Source organism: Zootoca vivipara, chromosome 7 (assembly GCF_965207765.1).
Source record: "Zootoca vivipara chromosome 7, rZooViv2.hap1.1, whole genome shotgun sequence".
NCBI lineage: Eukaryota > Metazoa > Chordata > Lepidosauria > Squamata > Lacertidae > Zootoca > Zootoca vivipara.
Window position 1 is genome coordinate 22030784 of NC_142590.1, and position 16844 is coordinate 22047627.

Consider the following 16844-nt stretch of genomic DNA (forward strand, 5'->3'; position numbering starts at 1 on the left):
CAGAGCGATCTCCGCACCACGGCGCCCGACATGCTTGAGACGGCCCTGCTTACAGTACACCAATTCTTTGCTTCAAATTGCATCCTTCCAGTGCCAAGATATATGGAAGAGGGGAAGAGGCAAGTGCTCTGCAAAGGCACTGGAATATAAACAACTAAGCTACACATTGCTCCTCAAAATCGGTATAATTTACCACCTCTACACTGCCAAGATGGGGAGACGCGGGTGGCACTGTGGGTTAAACCACAGAGCCTAGGGCTTGCTGATCAGAAGGTTGGCAGTTCGAATCCCTGCGACAGGGTGAGCTCCTGTTGCTCGGTCCCAGCTCCTGCCAACCTAGCAGTTCAAAAGCACGTCAAAGTGTAAGTAGATAAACAGGTACCACTACAGCGGGAAGGTATACGGTGTTTCCGTGTGCTGATCTGGTTCGCCAGAAGCGGCTTTGTCATGCTGGCCACATGACCTGGAAGCTGTACGCTGGCTCCCTCAGCCAATTACGCGAGATGAGCGCCACAACCCCAGAGTCGGTCACGACTGGACCTAATGGTCAGGGGTCCCCTTACCTTTACCTTTACACTGCCAAGATACACCCCTTCTTGTTGCCTTTCAACTCTATGAAACTGGTGGGTTCAAAACTTGCTTTGATATTTTTCATTACCAGCACCATCATCAATCACACTAGTACTAGGAAACACATGCATAGTGGTTGTACCAATCACACTGGCAGCAACTGGAGTAAGCAACAAACAGGCATGGACAAACTCACAATAGGATTCCTCTAGCAATAAAGCTCACATGTTTCATAATGCAACAAAGGACTAGGACAACAACCTTGCTGGCCACAGGCATTCCATCCTCCCCATGTGGATTTGAGACCATGTAAAAGTGAAGGTGCACGGGACAGAAGTTGTAAGCAAGAAACATTTCATAGCACAACAACACAACTGCTCACTTAATGCAACAGTTAAAGCATCAACCTTTGTTTCCTATTTCCTGACTTTTTGGAGGTTGAGTCACCTTAAATCTGGTCTCAAACCTTTGGTTTGTTCAGATTTTTATTATTATTATTATTTTAGAATAATTGGATAAGTATATTCTGTTGCTGCAGGAACCTGTCCACCGTGCACTTTCATACCTAATTGGACATAAGTCCTCATTAATGCCAACTATGGGGGGCCGGAATTGATGCCGGGAAAATTCAAACTGGGGAATTCATCAGTTCAATCCATTATTCTCGCCACAGTCACCCCATTTTCACTAGTGAAAACAACTGCTGCTTTGCAAATGTAAAAGAATGGCCGCGACTCAAGGCAGTCTTGAATGCAGGCTATGATCATGGAATGGATTCATCATAAAGGCAACATGAGTGAGAAGAGCTATAGCTCAGAGAGAAACCACTTGTTTTGCATGTATAAAATTCGGGTAGCGGAGTCGGGGAAAGAACTTCTTCCTGAATCTCCGGAGAGTTGCTGTCAGTCAGAGGAGACAATAATAGGTGGGTTCAAGAGGTGGGTTCAATGGTTTGACAGAGCATAAGGCAACTTCCTATGCACATTCCACTATGAGATCAGTATTAACACAGTAGGTCAAAAGGAAAAGAGCTCTTGATTTCTCTTTTCCCCTCGCAGACATTATTTCTTGTCTGTACACCTCACAAAATCCCAGCTGTGCCTAGCCGAGTAATCTCAGAACAGAGGAAAGATTGCTGATAGTTTAGCCTAGCTCTCGGTTACAGAGACAACCAAAGCTCTTTATGTATTCCCACCTAACTTCTGGGATTTCCCCCACTCCCTGAGCAAAGGGTGGGATGAAGAATGAAGGGTACATGGTTTGTCAGATGGATTAAATCAAGAGGGACGGTAACCTGGCATGTTGCCTCATGTACAATTATCAAGAAATATGACCCCATGGAAATTCCTACGCGTGGAAGGTCTCAAACAATGAGAGGATTTAGGATTATATAAATCACAATGGCCTGTGGTATAATCACACGAGAGAACAAACCTGGAAAGCTTATTATACTGAATACCCAGATGGAGAACAACAGTTGTTGCTGTACTAAGAATTACCACTCTTGTAATCAATAACAAGGAAAAAAGAACAGTTGGGCAACTTGTTTCTTATTATGTTCACTTAGGCAACGTCTAGATCAATAAAGAGCATTAAGTCTCATACCACTCTTGGCTGTGCATACTCAATTTGCTGAGCGTATGCTGGGGAGGGATTTGGTTGTACATTCACATTTTTAAGCAGATAAACATGCATTCCACTTGGAAAGCCATTGTTTAAATGCCGGGAATTTTTTTTTTGGGTAGCATATCAAGATAGAAGGGGGGCGGTCCTTGGTGAAGTATGCTAAATATATATTTTTAAGAAAATGAAAAGCATAACCAGAGAGGTTATTATTTATTGCCCCTAATTTCCAGTAACATTTATTGTTCCTAAGTTTGACATCTAGGCAAAAGAAGCAATTTTGGAGTATAGAAAATGTGTGTCTGTGCTGTTGCCCGTATACCTCAACATCTGCTAAGATCAGAGGAACTTCAATGTATTTATGCTTCCTTCCTATTTATTCCTCAATCTTCTCACTGCATGTATTCAAAGTGCCCAATTCAAAGTTCAGGTTTTGACCTATAAAGCCTTAACCGGCTCAGGACTGCAATACCTCAAGGACTGCCTCTTTTCGTATGAACTTACCCGGACCCTGAAATCATCATCTGAGGCCCTTCTTCGTGTGCCTCCTCCTCGAGAGGTCCGGAGGGTGGCAACACAAGAAGGGGCCTTCTCTGCAGTGGCACGCTGTCTGCGGAATGCTCTCCCCTGGGAAGTTTGCCTGGCGTCTTCATTATACGCCTTTAGTCGCCAGGCAAAAACATTCCTTTTTAACCAGGCCTTTGGTTGATCTCATTTACATCCTATGCCCTTTTAAAATGTGTTTTTTGTGTGGTGGTGGTGGTGGGGCTATTGGGTTGTTGTTTTTATTTTTATTATGTATTTTGTGGTTTTATATCTTGAGTTTATTCTGTGAACCACCCTGAGACCCCGGGTATAAATAAAATAATAATAATAATAATAATAATAATAATAATAATAATAATAATAATAATAGAATCTAACCAAACTGGAAGATCCAACAGCTATTTGAAAGATAGTGAAAGATAACCATATGAAAGATAACCACAGATCTCTTGCTCTGGGCATCGCTTTCTATGTATGGTGAAGATCGGAAGTGAATGAACCTGAGAATGATTGTAAATGGGGAAAACCCAGCCAGATGGGTGGGGTATAAATAATAAAAGCATCATCATCGTCATCATCATCAAATCTCAATCTGCATAGACATGTGAGTCATTAACATCAAAACAGCCCTATTCTCTCTCTCTCTCTAGGTAGTCACTTAATGATGCTTTTGTCAAGTTGGTTTTGGGAGATTCCTTCTACCTTGTCTTAATGACAGACACATGGAATTTGCAGGAGAGGAACAAGATGCAGGGGATACAATGCAGGGGCATGACGTATCCCCATGACGTATTTTATCTTTTGCACAGAGGGGAATTCCTTCCAGCTAGGGCTGTCACTCAATCAAAATCTTTGCAGACTAACCCTATGAGTTTCAGTTGATTCATCACTTCCACAAATGTGCAAAGAACTTGCATATGGGCAAAAACAGCATACTTTGTTTTTAGATGATGCATACAAGTGTTATAGCTAGCATCGCCGTAGAAGAGTTATTCCTGTGCAGGGAAAATGCCTCTTTCAGATAATACCTGTGATCTGCATGCATAAGCACAATATTAAGAATAACGGATGGGATCCATTGGGTGCCTTTGCATTCATGGAAATGCTTTTGATCCGGCAGACACTTCCACTAATAGAAAAAAGGGGAAGGTATTTTTTCAGACTTACCCTTGCCCCTGAAGCTCCTCACATCTTCTTCCACCCTGTTCTGGAGGGTCCCTCAAGTCTTTGGAGCAGGTTGTGGGAACTGAAAGGAACTGGCTAAAACTGCCTTCCCTATTCTTCCACAAGTAGAGATATCCACTAGATCAGGCATAGGCAAACTCGCCCTCCAGATGTTTTGGGACTACAACTCCCATCATCCCTAGCTAACAGGACCAGTGGTCAGGGATGATGGGAGTTGTAGTCCCAACGCATCTGGAGGGCTGAGTTTGCTTTTCACCTGCACCAGATCAAAGGCTTTAACATAGGTGCAAGTGTAACAATTGGATTATACCCTTTAAAAAATGCTGCCAAATCACCTTTATTCTATTGAATCCAACTAACAAGTTTACCAAATGCTTAATCTCTGCTTTCTCTATCTGCAGACAGCGCTAAAGTCTTGAACCGGAAGCTTGAAAAGCACACGGGCAGGCAGAACGGACCACACGAAAATAATAGAGTACAGCCCTTAAAATTACAATTATTGTAGTTTTTAAATTATGTATACTACTACCGACCCACTTACCGTAGTAAACATTAAGGGAAGGGCTACCCAAAAAAGCAATATGTTCCGTGTGTGTGTGTGTGTGTGTGTGTGTGTGTGTGTGTGTGTTTTAAAAGATAATGTTGATCCTGCAATCTGCTGACATTAATTTAGCATAAATAAGTCCCCTAAGGATTTTGTTACTTAATGATCATATTGAGATCTTGACTAAATTAGTGACATCTATTAAATAAAGTGCTCCTTAGGAATGTGATAATTGTACTAGAACATATTGATTCAGGTTTTATTAACTCTGTCCCTAATATAACACAGCAGCCATTGTCAAAGCCAACACCGTTTCATACTTCCACAGCCCCAGAGAAATATTTCATGTAGGTAATAGGCATAATTATATATAGGGGAAAGTGGTCGGTACCAGAGAAGGTCGCATTAAAACTAGTTAGAGGATGGCGGAAGCTCCTCACATGCTAACGGTACCACTTTGTGAGGTCAGTGTTTAAAGGTCTCTTGCCGAGACACAGGAACACGGCCCGTTTATTACAGCATTAATCATACATACAATACTTCCAGTAAAACCAAGTACAGAGAAAGAATGATGAATCCCTACCAATTCCAATAAAGATTGCTTTGTAATCATCTTCCTTCAAGGCAGTGAGCGTCAATCCTTCTGCTGAAAGCCCTCTGCCGCAAATTATCTGAAAGATAATATTAGGAAGCTCATCATCACTTTATCAGTCACTTTTAAGCTCAAGACATCCAGAAGCTTTGTCCCGGTCATTCAATCAATCATTTTAAGAAAATATAAAATTCCACTAAAGGCCAAAGGATTTTTTTAAAAAAAAATGTTGTTGACCCTAGACTTATATCTGAGCCAAGACTATGAACATATAGCAGAAACTGATTAAATACTTCTGCTGGTTCTTTATGCCCACTTCTAAATGCAATTCAAAGTGCTGGTGCTTACCTGTGCGGTATGTCAAGAAACCTGCTCACTTTTTATGGTGGGCAGTGTTGCAGCCAAGCCACGGGCCATGCCAGTGATCTGATGATTGGCAGGGCCGGATCACCCAGCTGCCAGCAACTGGCCAATGACAGCAGGTTTGGGGCTGGCGTTCCCTGGGGGGTGGTGCCAAATGGCCAACAGGCATCATCATCATTTATTATTATTTATACCCCACCCATCTGCTGCGTTTTCCCAGCCACTCTGGGCGGCTTCCAATAGAATATTAAAAATACAATAAAACATCAAACATTAAAAACTTCCCTAAACAGGGCTGCCTTCAGATGTCTTCTAAAAGTCAGATAGTTGTTTATTTCCTTGACATCTGGCGGGAGGGCGTTCCACAGGGTGGGCACCACTACCGAGAAGTCCCTCTGCCTGGTTCCCTGTAACCTTAATTCTCGCAGTGAGGGAACCGCCAAAAGGCCCTCGGAGCTGGACCTCAGTGTCTGGGCTGAACGATGGGGGTGGAGATGCTCCTTCAGGTACACTGGGCCGAGGCCATTTAGGGCTTTCAAGGTCAGCACCAACACTTTGCATTGTGCTCGGAAATGTATTGGGAGTCACTTGGGCCCACTCCCAGGAGGGAATAAATTGTGGCCTGCCCCAGTTCTCCTCCTCAGCCTTCATCGGACACCTTTGCTCCTGTATCAACTGGCCTCAGTACTGAGGTAACTTTGAAGGCCCTGCTTCAGTTGCCGTTGCCATCTGAGGTTAGGCAAGCAGCATCAAGAGTGCTGTGCCCCATTTATTTTTTTTTATTTTTTTTATTTTTTTTATTAAAGGTTTTCTCAGTTTACAAAGACATGGGCAGTGTCTCTCATAGCATTTTTACAGATCAGTTTCAATTGTTGAGACATTGGGGAGGAAAAGGGGGAGAGCGGTAGATAAGGGGAGGGGGTGGGGGTAGTGTGACAATGTTTCTAGTTTACTTAAAGTGTGTTGGGGGGGTTGTCAGCATCGGTTGTGCAGGTTCTTTGTTGTGCATTTGTTTTCCTTTGATGGTGAGAGTTGTTGGGGTTGGCCTAGGATATAGTTTTCTTTTGTGGTTGGCTGTGGTGGTCTGTTTTATGTGAGTAGGGTGGGCGGGTCAGGTTAGCCATATTGATTTGTATGCTGTTGGTGGATTTCTGTCGTTGTCTTGTTGCGCTGTGTATGTGATAAAGGGGAACCATACTGGGGTGAAGCCGTCTTCTTCTATTTGACCCCATGTCAATTTCAACTTATTGGTTAATTTTTCTAATAGGGCTATTTCCCATACCGTCTGGTACCATTGGTCCATGTTTACTCCTGCCAGGTCTTTCCAGTGTCTGGTTATGGTGTTTCTGGTAGCATCCTCACAAAAGCTGCCGTGGTACCAACCTTACTATTGTACTTTTAAAAATGTGGTATTTTATCGTGCTATCACTTAGACTCAAAAATAAAGGACCGCCAGTAATCAGAGCATGTGGTCTTGCTGAACTTTGCTACACTCCCTGCCCTTATACTGCTTCCTCTTCTGCTGATGCATTTCTAAACTACATACAACCTGTTCCACTCATTTGTGTCCATTACTGTCATGGTTCTCTTAAGCAATGTCTGAAGTTGCTTGCTGGAACATGGTGAGAAAGGGCATAAAGATAAGTCAGCACCGAGGTGGACTTTAGGATTTAGAAGGAAGCATCTGTAATAGAATGGGATGCATGGATAAAATATGGAATTTGCTATCACAAGATGGCCACCAATTATTGATGGCTTTAAAAGTGGATTAGACAAATTGGTGGAGGAGATAGCTAACAGCTACTATTCATGAGGACTATATGGCACTTCTAGGGACAGAGGCAGCAGGAGAGGATAGTGCCCTTATGTCCTGCTTGTGGACTATCTATGAGTATCTACTTGGGCACTGGAGAAAACAAGGCACTGGACAAGGCCTTTAGCCTGATCACACAGAGCTCTCATTATATTCTTAGGAAAAGGTGTGGGTTTTTTTGATTAGCAAATGTTTGTATTTCAGGGAGAATGTGTAATGATTTTACTGACACACCTATTGCCTACTGAAATTCTAAGAAGACCCTGGACCTCCAACCAGAAGGATAGAGACTGCTGCCAGTGACTCAGTGTCTTACCACCTGGTTTGCTTTTGTGAAAAAAATATTTAAAGAAACAGGTTAAAAATAAAGAAAAGCTTTATTCCCATCCAAGCTGGAGACAGCACCACAAACATACACACACTGCGCGTGTTGAGCCGTCCGTAACATTGAAGTGAATGGAAGAACTTTGCTAATATGGAAGCTGGAGGTATATATCAAAGAACCTTAATTCTTGGTTGAATGCATGTTAAAAATCATCTTTCCCCCTCTGTTTGTTAAAAAGACGTAGTATAACTCATAATTATGAAATGATAACCAAAGCACAGTTGCAATCCTCCTCAAACAGATACTTTATATTCACTGGGAACAAAACATAAATCATTCTAATTTATCGTAAAATGATGTGGATTACACACACACACACACACACACACACACACTTGGGACGGTGGAATTTAGTATTCTTTAGGCCTAGTCCTGTAACTTTCAAAAACCCAAATTATTCTTAGAAAAAGAATTACATGCATAAATAACTTCCAGTGCTCAAGACAATATTGCATTCTTCATCTGAGAGCACCGCAATTACAGTACTCTGATTTTGCTGAGGAAAGAGTTCTGTGCAGTGGATATGCAAAGAACTGAAAGGGATCTCTCCATCATACTCATTAAGGGCCACGATAATATCAGGAAAAATGAAAGGCTTTGGAAGTATTGCATCTTAACAGTGTGTCAGAATATACTTTGCTGCTTAATAGTTTTATTATCATGATATTAGCTCCGTGCAAATGATCACATACGCACATGGACAATATTAAGTATGATAATAAATTAAAACAAAATATATAGCACAAAACACGAAAAGCTGAGTCTTTTCAAGGAAGTTTAACAATCATGCAGGCTCCCCCCCCCCCCAAAAAAAGATGTTTTATTAATGCTCCACTTAGTTACTGTGCAAGACAGGTCTACCCCCCGAGATGATATCTGTACACATTGTAAGAAAATGGAAAGTGTTACGGATTAATGTTTTTAAACTAATATTTAACTTGCATAAAAGGAGAAAGAGGGGGGTGGAAACAGCAACACCACGATGTGATTAAAGAAATCAAATCCTTCCAATAGCTACACTGAACCCCTAAAGCAATTTAGGTATTTGTTTCTTACAGACAATTAATCACATGCAGGCAAGCCAGATGAGAACTATTGATTGCCCTTTTCCAAACTAGTGGCATTCAGACAGCAGACAGACAAATGCCCTGAGCAAGAGAAAGCATCTTCCTCCCCTCTGCCTGGTGTAGCTTTTAATTGTTCTTCACTAATGTGCATGACATTTTGCTGTTAATCTTTGGCAGAGCTCGGCTCCCTTTTTTTTTCTGTGAGCTATACCAAAGCAGTTTATATTTTTCATTACCTTCACTCCGAGGTCTTTCATAAGCTCAGTTTCGAAATGTACTACATCATATGGCAGCCGGAACTGGGGGATTTCAGATGTACTAGAGAGAACAAATAGAATTGAGCTGATGAAACATTTCCCAGCTGTTTTACAATAGAGAAGGCGTCCTGGAATATTAAACATTTAAGCACAAGCGCACAGAGAGACAGGCAGGGCATACTTAAAGCTGCTAAACACAAAGTAGAAGTGCATCTTAAAACTTGCAAGAGCATGGCTACTCTAAAGAACAGGCAGCAGATACCCATGTTGGCACCTGTGGTAGAAACCCAAGAAAAATATTTCAACCCATGCAAAAAGATAAGGCGTGCTGAAAAATTATATGGCATGCTATTTAAAAAAGCCACTTAGAATAAGAAGTAAATACTGAATAGGCAAACGAAGTTTATATTCATTTTATCCTAAAAGCAAAATATGCTTATTTAAAGCAAAAAAAATTATACAAAGACTTGCTATAATTGAATATGTAAAAAGAAAAAGGTAACCACAAATCTCCAGGCTGGCACAGAGATCGGGTTCAGATTGTATATTTTTGAATATAAAAGACCCCAGCAATGCAATATTCAAAGGGTAAGGACAGAAGTTTACCATAATGCTCCTGGATAGATTGGAAATGTTATCTAGTCTCTCCCCCCCCCCCCCAATTCATTTGTTAAGAAGTAACTGGCACATCAAGTCAAATGGGCCTTAGAAAGCACTGCTAATAACAAGGCCAGTGGAAGTGATGATATTCCAGCTGAACTATTTAAAATTTTAAAAGATGATGCTGTTAAGGTGCTACACCCAATATGCCAAAAAGTTTGGAAAACTCAGCAATGGCCAGAGGATTGGAGAAGATCAGTCTACATCCCAATTCCAAAGAAGGGCAGTGCCAAAGAATGCTCCAACTACCGCACAATTGCGCTCATTTCACACGCTAGCAAGGTTATGCTTAAAATTCTACAAGGCAGGCTTAGGCAGTATGTGGACCGAGAACTCCCAGAAGTGCAAGCTGGATTTCGAAAGGGCAGAGGAACCAGAGACCAAATAGCAAACATGCGCTGGATTATGGAGAAAGCTAGAGAGTTCCAGAAAAACGTCTACTTCTGCTTCATTGACTATGCAAAAGCCTTTGACTGTGTCGACCACAGCAAACTATGGCAAGTTCTTAAAGAAATGGGAGTGCCTGATCACCTCATCTGTCTCCTGAGAAATCTCTATGTGGGACAAGAAGCTACAGTTAGAACTGGATATGGAACAACTGATTGGTTCAAAATTGGGAAAGGAGTACGACAAGGTTGTATATTGTCTCCCTGCTTATTTAACTTATATGCAGAATTCATCATGCGAAAGGCTGGACTGGATGAATCCCAAACTGGAATTAAGATTGCCGGAAGAAATATCAACAACCTCAGATATGCAGATGACACAACCTTGATGGCAGAAAGCGAGGAGGAATTAAAGAACCTTTTAATGAGGGTGAAAGAGGAGAGCGCAAAATATGGTCTGAAGCTCAACATCAAAAAAAACAAGATCATGGCCACTGGTCCCATCACCTCCTGGCAAATAGAAGGGGAAGAAATGGAGGCAGTGAGAGATTTTACTTTCTTGGGCTCCTTGATCACTGCAGATGGTGACAGCAGTCACGAAATTAAAAGACGCCTGCTTCTTGGGAGAAAAGCAATGACAAACCTAGACAGCATCTTAAAAAGCAGAGACATCACCTTGCCTACAAAGGTCCGTATAGTTAAAGCTATAGTTTTCCCAGTAGTGATGTATGGAAGTGAGAGCTGGACCATAAAGAAGGCTGATCGCCGAAGAATTGATGCTTTTGAATTATGGTGCTGGAGGAGACTCTTGAGAGTCCCATGGACTGCTAGAAGATCAAACCTATCCATTCTTAAGGAAATCAGCCCTGAGTGCTCCCTGGAAGGACAGATCCTGAAGCTGAGGCTCCAATACTTTGGCCACCTCATGAGAAGAGAAGAATCCTTGGAAAAGACCCTGATGTTGGGAAAGATTGAGGGCACTAGGAGAAGGGGACGACAGAGGACAAGATGGCTGGACAGTGTTCTCGAAGCTACGAACATGAGTTTGACCAAACTGCGGGAGGCAGTGCAAGACAGGAGTGCCTGGCGTGCTATGGTCCATGGGGTCACGAAGAGTCAGACACGACTAAACGACTAAACAACAACAACAACTGGCACATCAGTTTCACCCAACCTGGGATCAAGATTACAGCTCTTTGTCCTCCCCTTTCCCTTCTTTCCTGTTTCCATAATACATGCAGGTCCCACCTTCCAAATGCTCACTATGCAAAATTTCACTTATCCAAATATAAAGGATTATGTAGAAACCTCACTAAACACACAGCTGATTCAGAGATCTAAACAGCTTGCCCACTTCCTTGTTTGTGCTTTGCTGGTCGGTGGCAGCCAATTTCCAGAAGAAACCACAGAAAAAATGAGGGTAGATGAGAGAAAGATCAGCCAAATCAAAAGATCAGGAGAGATCAAACATATAAGTTTTTCTTTTGTCTCTCTTTTGCTTGTTGGCTGCAGTCATTTTAGGAAAGCCACGGTGGGAGTGGGGAGAGTGATCATGGATTAGAAATGTTCCCACAGGAAATAATGGGAAACATTGGCTCATTATGGGAACACTCACCTAACAAACGATTTCCTGGAATCACATTATGTTCAGAAAGTATGACCTGCAGGTATTTGTGTTAATAAAATATTCCCCTTCCTGCACTAGCAGTTACTCGCAAGCCCCCAAAATAAAAACAGAGATGAACACATCCAGGTAAAAAAAGTTCTGGTTACAGGTAGGTAGCCGTGTTGGTCTGGATCGAAGTAAAATAAAAAAATTCCTTCAGTAGCACCTTAAAGACCAACTAAGTTTTTATTTTGGTATGAGCTTTCGTGTGCATGCACACTTCTTCAGATACAGTGAAATGGAAGTTTCCAGGCACTTATGTAGAGAAGGGGTGGGGAGGGGTGGGGATGAGGAGGGGGGATCACTCAGAAGGGTCTTACTACAAAAGAATTTCAGAAATAGACTGGAAAGAGAAGTTGCTGAATTGCAACTTATCACCAAGCTCAAAACCATGGAGGGACCTGGTTTGAACAGAGATATCGGGTTCTTATCTCATTATACATGATAAGCGATCTTCAGCCATCTCAACCCTTGCTTTTTCATGCAAAACCATTTGCAGTCGTTTGCGGTCATCAACAACTATCAGTCAGTCAATCACCCATTTCCACCACCCTTCTGAGTGATCCCCCCTCCTCATCCCCACCCCTCCCCACCCCTTCTCTACATAAGTGCCTGGAAACTTCCATTTCACTGTATCTGAAGAAGTGTGCATGCACACGAAAGCTCATACCAAAATAAAAACTTAGTTGGTCTTTAAGGTGCTACTGAAGGAATTTTTTTATTTTAGGTAAAAAAAGGTAAAGGTAAAGGACGCCTGGACAGTTAAGTCCAGTCAAAGGTGACTATGGGGTTGTGGCGTTCATCTCACTTTCAGGCTGAGGGAGCCGGCGTTTGTCCACAGACAGCTTTCCGGGTCATGTGGCCAGCAGGACTAAACTGCTTCTGGTGCAACAGAACACTGTGACGAAAACCAGAGCACACGGAAACGCCATTTACCTTCCCGTCACAGCGGAACCTATTTATCTACTTGCACTGGTGGGCTTTCGAATTGCTAGGTTGACAGGAGCTGGTACAGAGCAACGGGAACTCAGCCCGTTGTGGGGATTCAAACTGCTGACCTTCTGATCAGCAAGTCCAAGAGGCTCAGTGTTTTAGACCACAGTGCTACCCGCGTCCAGGTATCCCTCTTCTAGACCAAATCAATACATGTCAGTTAGTATCCCTCAGTTCAGCTCCTGTATCCCTCCGTAGTTCTCTCCTGGTTTCTTCTTTCTGCAGCAACCAATGATGCTATTTAGAACTTTCTAGTAGTATTTCATATCTGCTTTAGTCCTTTTCCCACTCTTGTAGTCTCTTTTAACTCCAGCCCTTCAACTTTCTGACTCCACAAATGCTCGTTTCTAGCTTGATTTATATACTGAATTTTCACTTCCCCTCCAAAACCTTTCACCAATCAACAAGGTGACTATTCTCCTTTTAAAGCTTCTGATTCTCCTTAACTGCTAGGCTCTTAGTGTGAACCTTGGATCCTCCTGTGAACGACAAGCCCATTGTACAAAACATTCTCTTATGCTTTTAACCTCCTTGTAAACTTTTGACCCTCCTGTGCATGGGAGCCTTTAAAGCAAGCAAGCAAGCATTTAACAATCCAAGTCTTTCAACCAAAACACAAAATGGCTGAAAGTTTTATCCCCTCACAGGCAGCATTACAATAAAATGTATTATAGATTGCTTAAGCCTACTACCTTGAATATGTGGCATCAAACTATTGAGGAAATTGCTAAGAAGCGTGAGAGGGTCTCTGCTGTGCAACTACCCAACATTCTATGTTCCTTCCCAATAATTTATTGGCCACTTTTATGCTTTATGTTCATGCTGTTCCTTTCCTTGAGGCTTTTAACTTCGTAAACTGCCTAGAAATCTATAGCTATACAGTCGTACCTTGGAAGCTGAATGGAAGCTGTTCTGGAAGTCCGTTCGACTTACAAAACGTTCAGAAACCAAAGCGTGGCTTCCGATTGGCTGCAGGAAGCTCCTGCAGACAATCGGAAGCCGCAGAAGCCTCATTGGATGTTCGGGTTCCAAAGAACTTTCGTAAACTGGAACACTCAGTTCTGGATTTTTTGGCATTCGGGAGCCAAAACGTCTAAGTACCAAGGTGTTCGGGATCCAAGGTGTATGACTGTATGATAGTAATCTATAGCTATATGATGGTATAAGAATGCATATGAAATTAATTCATTAAAATGAATGGCCTGATTCTATCTTCAGTGTTACTACTCAACAAACGCTAAAAAAAAGTTAGAAGTGGAAGACAGAACATCAAATTCTCTCTCCAAATGCTATCCGTATTTGGCTTCAGTTCTTTAACACACTGAATAAAAGTATATGTTTTACAATAAAAAGGTGAAGTGGAGCTTTTTAGGGGGTGAGGGGATTTGATAATTAAAATGTGCATTTTGCAGAAAACCATGTCCCCACCCCCCACCCCTAGACTTCAAATCGTTGTAGAGTAGAATGATGGAAACATGGTGTTCAGAATGCTTTATTTCCAAATTTAATTATACAGTGGTACCTCAACTTACGAATGACTCGACCTATGAATGTTTTGAGTTATGAACAGAGTTCCGTCTGCCATTTTGGATGCAGTTTAGATAGGATTTTTTCGACTTACAATTTTTTAGATAGGATTTTTTTGACTTACAAATGTTTTTAATCCCCCCCATTGGCTTCGACTTACATTTTTTTTGACTTACGAAGGTCCGTTTGGAACGGGTTAAATTCGTAAGTAGAGGTACCACTGTACTTCCAAATTTAATTTAAATCTACCTTAAGCCACCAACATAGCCTTCCTTTTCAAATATGGTGATGTTCGAGTAGCCCAATCGAGCCAGAAAGGTGGCACAGCTGATGCTTGCAGGCCCTGCTCCAAGAAGAGCTATCTTGGCATGGTAGGCTCCCGGCATTTCTTCTGGTGATGGCAAGGATGGGCTTCTACTCTGAGGAATATTCATTGCTCTGAATATCTGAAAAGGAAATGCATTAAAGTAGTTAATGAGGACAGAAGACAACACCCCTCTCTTCAAGCTTGAAAAATGTCCATTCGTAGAGTTTGTCATCCCATATGCAAATGGCAACTCTCAGTGTTAAGTATCAAGGCAGTTCACCGCACAGTGAACCCTGAAGTTGCAAACTGTCCTTAGGGAATGTATTCCAATGACTGCAAATCACAGACAACTGCTAGTACCAGGGACTGGCAGGACACTGATGAGTGTGCACTGGGAGAAAGGGGGCTGGAGTCTTGACTCGGGAGAGGGAGTCACTGATTTGTGGGGGACTGTTCCAGCCAGGAGTCAGAGGCCCGGGGAAGCTTCAGAGCTGGAGGGTGGAGCACAAGATGGATAAGAAGAAGAGGCAGGTCAGGCAAGGGAAGGGCCAGATACTATGCCACCCTCTCCTGCACCACTGTCCCTCAGAACCAGGAGGGGATTGAAATGGGAGGAGCATGTGCCCAGCCTGTCAGCGGAAGATACATAAACTAGTGGAAGGGGAATGATCACATGTTGTTGCAACTGCTCCATAGAGCACAGACCTTGGAATAGCTGCCTAGAGACGAGAATGGTGTGCACAGGTATCCAGAGCTGTAGAGGCGATTGTGTTATCTTTGACAATAAAGAATTAACTATCTCTGTGTGCATTCCTTTGGCTGGGAAGCATCCTTGACAACTGCAGAGTGTTTGAGATTTACTTGTCAGTTGCCTCCACTTTTATCTGCTGGATCACATGATGGAAGATTTGGGGAGAGCGGGGCGGTCAAAAGCAATGATAGCTGGGGCAAGCTATGATGCTTACTTACAACCTAAAACAGGTTTCATGGAAGTGAATTCTACTTATTTAGAATGCATTTCTAATCAAGTGTGCTTACAATTCCAGTCCAGGTGAATAAATAATATAGAGCTTATAGCAGAACCACATAGATATCACAATTATTAGATTCCACACATGCCCAACCCCCAAACCCCAGGACCAGAAGCATTTATTTGACAGAAGTAGACCAAACCAAGAGTCTAAATTGTAATTTTAAATGAAGAAAAGCTGAGCATGACTGCAATGTAGTGGTTGAGAAATCATGCAGCCATGCAAGAAATTCTAAAAATTCAAGGTTGAGTGCTTTGCTTTTAATTTTGCCTTCTCGTGCATATGGCTTTGAGTAACAGTATAACATAGAGTTTAAAAATAAAAGACCTATGCTGACCATCTATGATGCTCATCCAGTGTTCCACACTGTGAAGAAATGTGGGGTGCTCTTTCATAATTATTTATAAACGATTTTAATAGTACGGACCCTATTTTCACTACCTTCTAAATCAGTATTCTCCAAAGGGGTGCCCCCCAGATGTTTCAGAGTATAATTCTCATCAGTCCCAGCTATCATGGTTAATAGTCAGAGATGATGGGAGTTGAGGTCTTCAACATCTGAAGGTCACCATATTAGGAAAGCCTATTGGAAAAGTGCAGCATTATAGAAAGGAACACGATTCCTACCATTTACAGCAAGGCACTCCTGGTGGAATTGTGCTTGGGCCTGGTCTGGAAGAACTAGCTAGGATAGCAGATAGACAACAGAATACTAAAACATCTGCACAGGCTATCCATATACTACCAGGTCAGGTTCAAGGATCTTGCATGCCTTTTTAAGACTCATGGGACAATTTAAACAATGCCAGGCAAATGCCAGAAATACAAGATGCTAATCGGCAGAAACAATTTGCGTTTGTGGCACCTTATCGCTGACCATTTGCACTTCTCTACCGTGTTTCTCATATTATAAGACATGTCTTATATTTATTTTTTCCTCGAAAAAACACACTATGGCTTATTTTCAAGGGATGTCTTATTTTTTTCCTCCTCCTGCTGCTGCGGTCGGCATTGCTGCTGCGCCTATCACTATGTCTTATTTTCGGGGTATGGCTTATATTCCTTGAATGCTTAAAAATCCTGCTATGGCTTATTTTATGGGTATGTCTTAAAATATGAGAAACAGGGTACCTGCAAAGCCAGCGTGATGTCTTGTTTTGTGCTGCGTTACTGGCACAGCCAGTCAATAAGTCTCCCACCCTATGCACTTAATCTGCTGGCACAGTATGTTTTCAATTGGGTTGTAAATCTTGCAATGCACAAAAAGGCAAGGACCACAAACCATTTAAAGTGCCACAGGGAAGACAAAGGGATTAACCCAGCTTAATT

At 42.2% G+C, this 16844-nt stretch overlaps 1 protein-coding gene across 4 annotated transcripts in view; it reads right to left on the bottom strand.

The window, feature by feature from the left end:
• The window catches only part of DPYD (dihydropyrimidine dehydrogenase), a 520906-nt gene that overhangs the window by 332022 nt on the left and 172040 nt on the right, over positions 1 to 16844 (bottom strand). For all 4 annotated transcript variants that reach the window (XM_088673792.1, XM_035123774.3, XM_088673794.1 and 1 more), the window contains 3 exons: positions 14427 to 14623; positions 8925 to 9006; positions 5052 to 5139 (listed from right to left, as the gene is read on the bottom strand). In XM_088673792.1, coding sequence (XP_088529918.1) covers positions 5052 to 5139; positions 8925 to 9006; positions 14427 to 14623 — 367 coding nt within the window. The remainder of the gene's footprint in view (positions 1 to 5051; positions 5140 to 8924; positions 9007 to 14426; positions 14624 to 16844) is intronic.